This window comes from Polyergus mexicanus, unplaced genomic scaffold, assembly GCF_030449975.1.
Source record: "Polyergus mexicanus isolate NDT 795.1 unplaced genomic scaffold, iyPolMexi1.0 SCAF_254, whole genome shotgun sequence".
NCBI classification, from domain to species: Eukaryota; Metazoa; Arthropoda; class Insecta; order Hymenoptera; family Formicidae; genus Polyergus; species Polyergus mexicanus.
In genome coordinates this window covers 11,893-17,531 of record NW_027223574.1, presented here as the reverse complement: position 1 = coordinate 17,531, position 5,639 = coordinate 11,893, and the positions used below count along the sequence as shown (strand labels likewise).

Here is a 5,639-nt window from a genome sequence, read left to right as displayed (position 1 = left end):
ACCGCAAATTCAATCCGATATCAAACTGGTAGCAACAAACGAGCGGTTCAAAGATATCGCTTTGCCTGATAATATTTCCACAATAGAATTCGATAAACTGACGAAAAATGAAAATTGTTTGATGATTCTAGGTTTCGGAATTTTAACAAAAAATAAAAACAAATTATATGAACAATTATTATCTGTCATGGTGCCAAGGGGATTTCTTCTAACATTCGAAGAATTGAATGCTATCTACGACTACTCATGTCTTGATAAGTATGGGTTAAAAGTAATTTTGGAGAAACGCACCAATGATAAGACAATTATATTATTAAGAAAAATACGCGATATTAATAAGAAGAATCTACAGATTGTGCATGTAAACAATTATGAATTCTCATGGATAGACAGACTTAAATCATTCATGGACAGGGAAAATGAAACTACGAGAATTATAGTCGTCGCAGAAGGGGACTTCGAATGCGGACTAATCGGTCTTGTAAATTGTTTGCGAAAAGAACCGGGCGGTGAAATGATTAGAGGTGTATTCATTCAAGATAGAGATGCGCCTACTTTTTCATTGCGAGAATCGTTGTACATAAGGCAACTACAGCTGGATTTACCCATCAATGTTATACGTTCTGGTAGCATTTGGGGTTCTTACAGGCATTTTCCATTACCATTACTACAACCAAAACTCGTACAGAGTGCTTATGTTTCTCAAATGGTACGTCAGAAAGATTCAGTACATAAGAAAAATTGCAATAATGCTTTGTGATATTTTTATTTATAATGATTGAGCAATGATTTAATGTAATTTTAATAGAATTAAAATAATGGTTATATTTATTTATTTTAGGTGCGAGGTAATCTCAGCACTTTCTGTTGGGTGCAAAACAAAATATCTTTGGTCAACAATGACGAAGAAAATCTGATAAGAATAGTCTATGCGTCTATCAATTTTAAAGATATCATGATAGCTAGTGGTAGGCTCGTTTCGACTTCTGTCGCCTCTTTCGAACGAAATAATAGCAATTTAATCGGAATGGAATTTGTTGGTTTTAATAAAAATGGACAAAGAATAATGGGATTGTGTTCAAATGGGTAAGTTAGTCATACGCACAGATGTCAATTAATATATTTTTTATAAATAAACTGTTTAACATATTTTTGTTTATTTAAATTAAAGAAACTATTGATGAAGTAAAAAAGAAATTGAAAAAATTGTTATATTTTGCAAGTTTCTTTGTATTACTTTACTACAATACATACAGAATGTTTAAGATAAAAAAGATTTTTTTAATGTAATTTTAATGTAATGAATAATAGAAATGACTATTTTTAGTGGATTCGCAAATATTTGTAAAGCTGATAGATATCTCAGTTGGATCATACCTGATGAGTGGACGATGGAAGACGCCGCCACGGTTCCTTGCGTATATAGCACATGCTATTATGCTTTGTATTTGAAAGGTAAAATGAAGAAAGGCGACAAAGTGTTAATTCATTCTGGTACGGGAGGCGTTGGTCAAGCAGCAATTCACCTTGCACTTTACGAAGGTTGCGAAGTGTTTACAACGGTTGGGAATATGGAGAAACGACACTTTATAAGAGAAACATTTCCCTCTATTTCCGAGGATCGTATCGGAAACTCTCGAGACACGAGTTTTGAACAAATGATTATCCAGAAGACGGAGGGTCGCGGAGTAGATATCGTATTGAATTCTTTAGCTGAAGAAAAACTACAAGCATCCATCCGTTGCTTAGCAAAAGGTGGTCGTTTCCTCGAAATTGGAAAGTTTGATATGGTTTCCAATAATCCTTTAGAAATATTTGCATTCTCAAAAGGCATTAGTTTCCACAGTATAATATTGGACAATTCTTTTTGTGCCGGACCAGAAAGTAAGATGATATTGTCGAATAAACTAGTAGAAGGTTTAAAGCAAGGAGCTATCAAACCATTGTGCAGAAAAGTCTTTGAAAGAGATGAAATAGAAGCTGCGTTTAGATATATGGCTGCTGGAAAGCATATTGGCAAGGTATGATCAGTAACTAGGATTGAAATATTAAATTCTCAAAAAATATGATATATATATATATATATATATATATATATATATATATACATATTCCATAAACAAAAAATAAAGACAGTTTTTATTAATATTTAATATGAAAAACAACATACAGAGAACAAAAACTATCTACCCTTTTTTGAGAATTTACAAAAAAAAAACGAACATACATTTAAGGATAAATATCCTAATAAATTAGTATTATTTGCAGATAATGATAAAAATTCATAAAGAAGATGAACTCTTGGATGCACCTATACTCGCACATCCCCGATACTACTGCCTGGAACATAAATGCTATATCGTTTTAGGTGGTCTAGGTGGTTTTGGTCTAGAATTAATTGATTGGTTGATTTCACGTGGTGCAAAAAATCTTGTAGTGACATCGCGAACTGGAATAACGAACGGGTATCAGCGATCAAGAATCACATTATGGCAATCTTACGGTATAAATGTACAAATCGTTACAGCTATTGATACTTCGAGATATAAAGACTGCGAATCTATATTAAAATTTGCCGAAGAACAAGGTCCTGTGGATGCTATATTCAATCTCGCAGTAGTGTTGAAAGATGGCATATTCAAGAATCAGTCCCCGCAAACATTCGAAGAGTCTTTCGTGTCAAAGGCATGGACGACGAAAAAGATGGACGAATTATCGAGAACAATATGCACTCAGCTTCAACATTTCGTCGTTTTCTCTTCCGTTTCATGCGGAAGAGGCAACGCAGGCCAAACAAATTACGGAATGGCAAATTCCGTAATGGAAAGAATTTGTGAAAGAAGAATGAAGGAAGGTTTACATAGTTTGGCTATACAGTGGGGTGCAATTGGTGAAGTTGGGCTTGTCGCAGATATGCAAGAAAATGACGAAGAACTTGTTATTGGAGGTACATTGCAACAAACAATATTTTCTTGTTTGGACACATTAGAATTATTTTTACTACAAGATCGGCCAATCGTAAGCAGCATGGTTGTTGCTGAGAAAAAAAATTCTAACCAAGCAATGAATCCACTTGAAGCGGTTGCAAATATTATGGGTGAGTTTGTAAACAACTGTAATATAAAAAATTTGTGACAAAACATTTATAGAAAGAAAATTTTTATTCAATAATGTTATTAAAAATATATTATATTGATATAACAAAATGCATTAAAGAATATACAAGAAATGTAAGCTTCAATAGTTGTTAAGGTAAAATAATGTTTGATTAAAATTATATCAAAATATATAATTTTTAAAATAGGATTGAAAGATATGAATATAGTTGCCCCAAACGTATTACTGGCTGAGCTAGGCATGGATTCAATGATGGCGGTAGAAATTAAACAGACATTGGAGAGAGAATTTGATATTTTATTGACAGAACAAGATATTCGAAATCTCACTTTTGCTGGACTTAAAAAAATGACAAATGCAATCGAACAAGGAAAAACGTACGATGCTATTGAAACCGCAACAAATAATTTAGTCGGTTTCGAAATATTGACACGAAAACTTAAGGATTCTGATTTGAGTTCAGATATTTATGTAGAACTAGATACAAAAAGGGAAGTTGCTGAAAACATAATATTTCTTATACCAGGACTCGACGGATCTGCAAGCGTATATAAATTGATAGAATCGGAAATTAAATCTTTGGCGATATGTTTGCAACACGGTGCACTTAATATGCCGGACGTTACTTTTTCAATAATGAAATCAGCAGCATATCTTCTGCCTGTATGTAATTATAAGATAATCTATTTGAAATTATTACTTAAATTGCTGTGTATTTAAATGATAATATTTGATTATACACACGCTCTCACTCTTTCTTTGTATACTATTTTATATATGCTTATGTTAATTTTTTTAGTACATAATGGAGAAAATGGAAGATCGAAAAGAATTTTTAATAGTGGGTTATTCATTTGGATCCTTAATTGCTATTGAGTTAGCAAGATTATTAGAAGCTAAGAATTTCGTTGGACGGTTATTACTTATAGATGGAGCTCCTGATTGGTTAAAATTTTTGATTGAATTGCATAATTATACTTCACAACAAGAACTACAAAATGCCATTCTACTTAATTTCATGAAAATGTATCTCGAATCTGACAATGAAATGGTAAGTCAATTATTGAGACCAAATTATGATTTTTTACTACGAAAACGGTTTACGTAATAGTGTTTATATACGATTAATATATATGAAAATGTATAGAAAATTATTTATTAAAATATTAAAATATTTTGAATGCCTTATGCACTTTTATATGATAAAATATCTTTTACCTTATATAAGATAATGTCTTATTTACATATAACACAAATTATAGAAGCTTTGAAGGACTCGTTTTTTAAATGGTTTTCAATGAGTAAGAAAGAATGATAATAATGGTAGTGTATAAGAATTATATAATATTTACAATGATTGAAATATAATGTCTATTTTTTTGAGCACATGTGTAAAATAAATATCAAATTGAAACAATAATCCTTGACTACAAATTATGGCTAATAATTAAAAGATAAAATAATTTGACTTACGTTGTTCAAAAATACAGAAAAAGTAATTAAGTAATAAGAATATGAACATGTAGTTTGTCCGAAATGTGAAAATATAGTCTCAATTTTAAGTGTAGATTATCATTTTATTAGTATGTATATAAAATACAATACTTATATTATTTACAGTCTGCGTTAGAGCTGAATAAGTGCAGTACATGGGAGGAAAAATTAGAATTATTTACAGCTCACTTTTCGGAGAAGATCAATGTATTAAGTGTTGAAAATCAAAAATTCTTATGTACAACAGTTTACGATCATCTATTGGCTATACAAGATTATGATATATCTTTATTGCCACCTTTAAAATCATCTATAATACTGTTAAAACCTACACTTATGCCTTTTACTTTTCCTGAACAGGATTATGGTTTACATAAGGTAAACATTTGATTAAAGAGTACACAAACACATTTCATCATTTTTAAGATATTTTTTACAAGAGAAATTATTTTTAGGTTACTGAAGGTGCAGTGAAAATACATTACGTACAAGGTTCTCATATTACAATGATGGACAAAGTGGCATTATTTATTAACGAAGAATTCTAAAATAAATAGCTTTGTATCAATATTAAATTATCACTTAAAGAATATTATTGGAAGAATTATGTAATCAAATATGTTTCTATTAAAAAAAAAATAATATTTGTAGAAATGTGAATACGTGTAAAAGTATTTGACAAAATAAAAGTTAGATCTATATATATTTGTTTATATGAGTATGCTGTTTGTCCGATAATAACTGTACCACGGGTACCACTGTACAGCGGGTTTGAGGACGAGTAGGGAAGTTTTCTATCATTTTGCATAATTAATGAGAAATTAATTTTAAAAAATTGACTAATCAGTGCGAGTATAAGTACGCTAAGTTTTAGCTATCATCGGCGTACGGATTAAAATTAATATTAATCGGAAGATAAATCGTTAAAAAATCCAATCAATATTCATTAACTTTCGTCCCATTAATGGAGGAGTTGGCCATTCTATCAACAGCAGTGATGCGGTTGAATATATCATGACGATTGAGAG

General features: G+C 30.7%; 1 protein-coding gene across 2 annotated transcripts; it reads left to right on the top strand.

Annotated features, from left to right (window-relative positions):
• The first annotated feature begins 127 nt into the window (after positions 1-127).
• LOC138944543 (fatty acid synthase-like) lies at positions 128-5,206 on the top strand. Of its 2 annotated transcripts, XM_070315366.1 has the most exons (9): positions 249-258; positions 353-709; positions 842-1,086; positions 1,328-2,021; positions 2,269-3,097; positions 3,305-3,780; positions 3,917-4,168; positions 4,738-4,989; positions 5,067-5,206. In XM_070315366.1, exons 2-9 carry the CDS (start codon positions 407-409, stop codon positions 5,157-5,159), a joined length of 3,144 nt encoding a protein of 1,047 aa, XP_070171467.1. In that variant the 5' UTR covers positions 249-258; positions 353-406; the 3' UTR covers positions 5,160-5,206. The 2 variants fall into 2 exon arrangements, with proteins under 2 accessions (XP_070171466.1, XP_070171467.1); XM_070315365.1 differs by having other exon boundaries at positions 128-709.
• Positions 5,207-5,639: the final 433 nt, after the last annotated feature.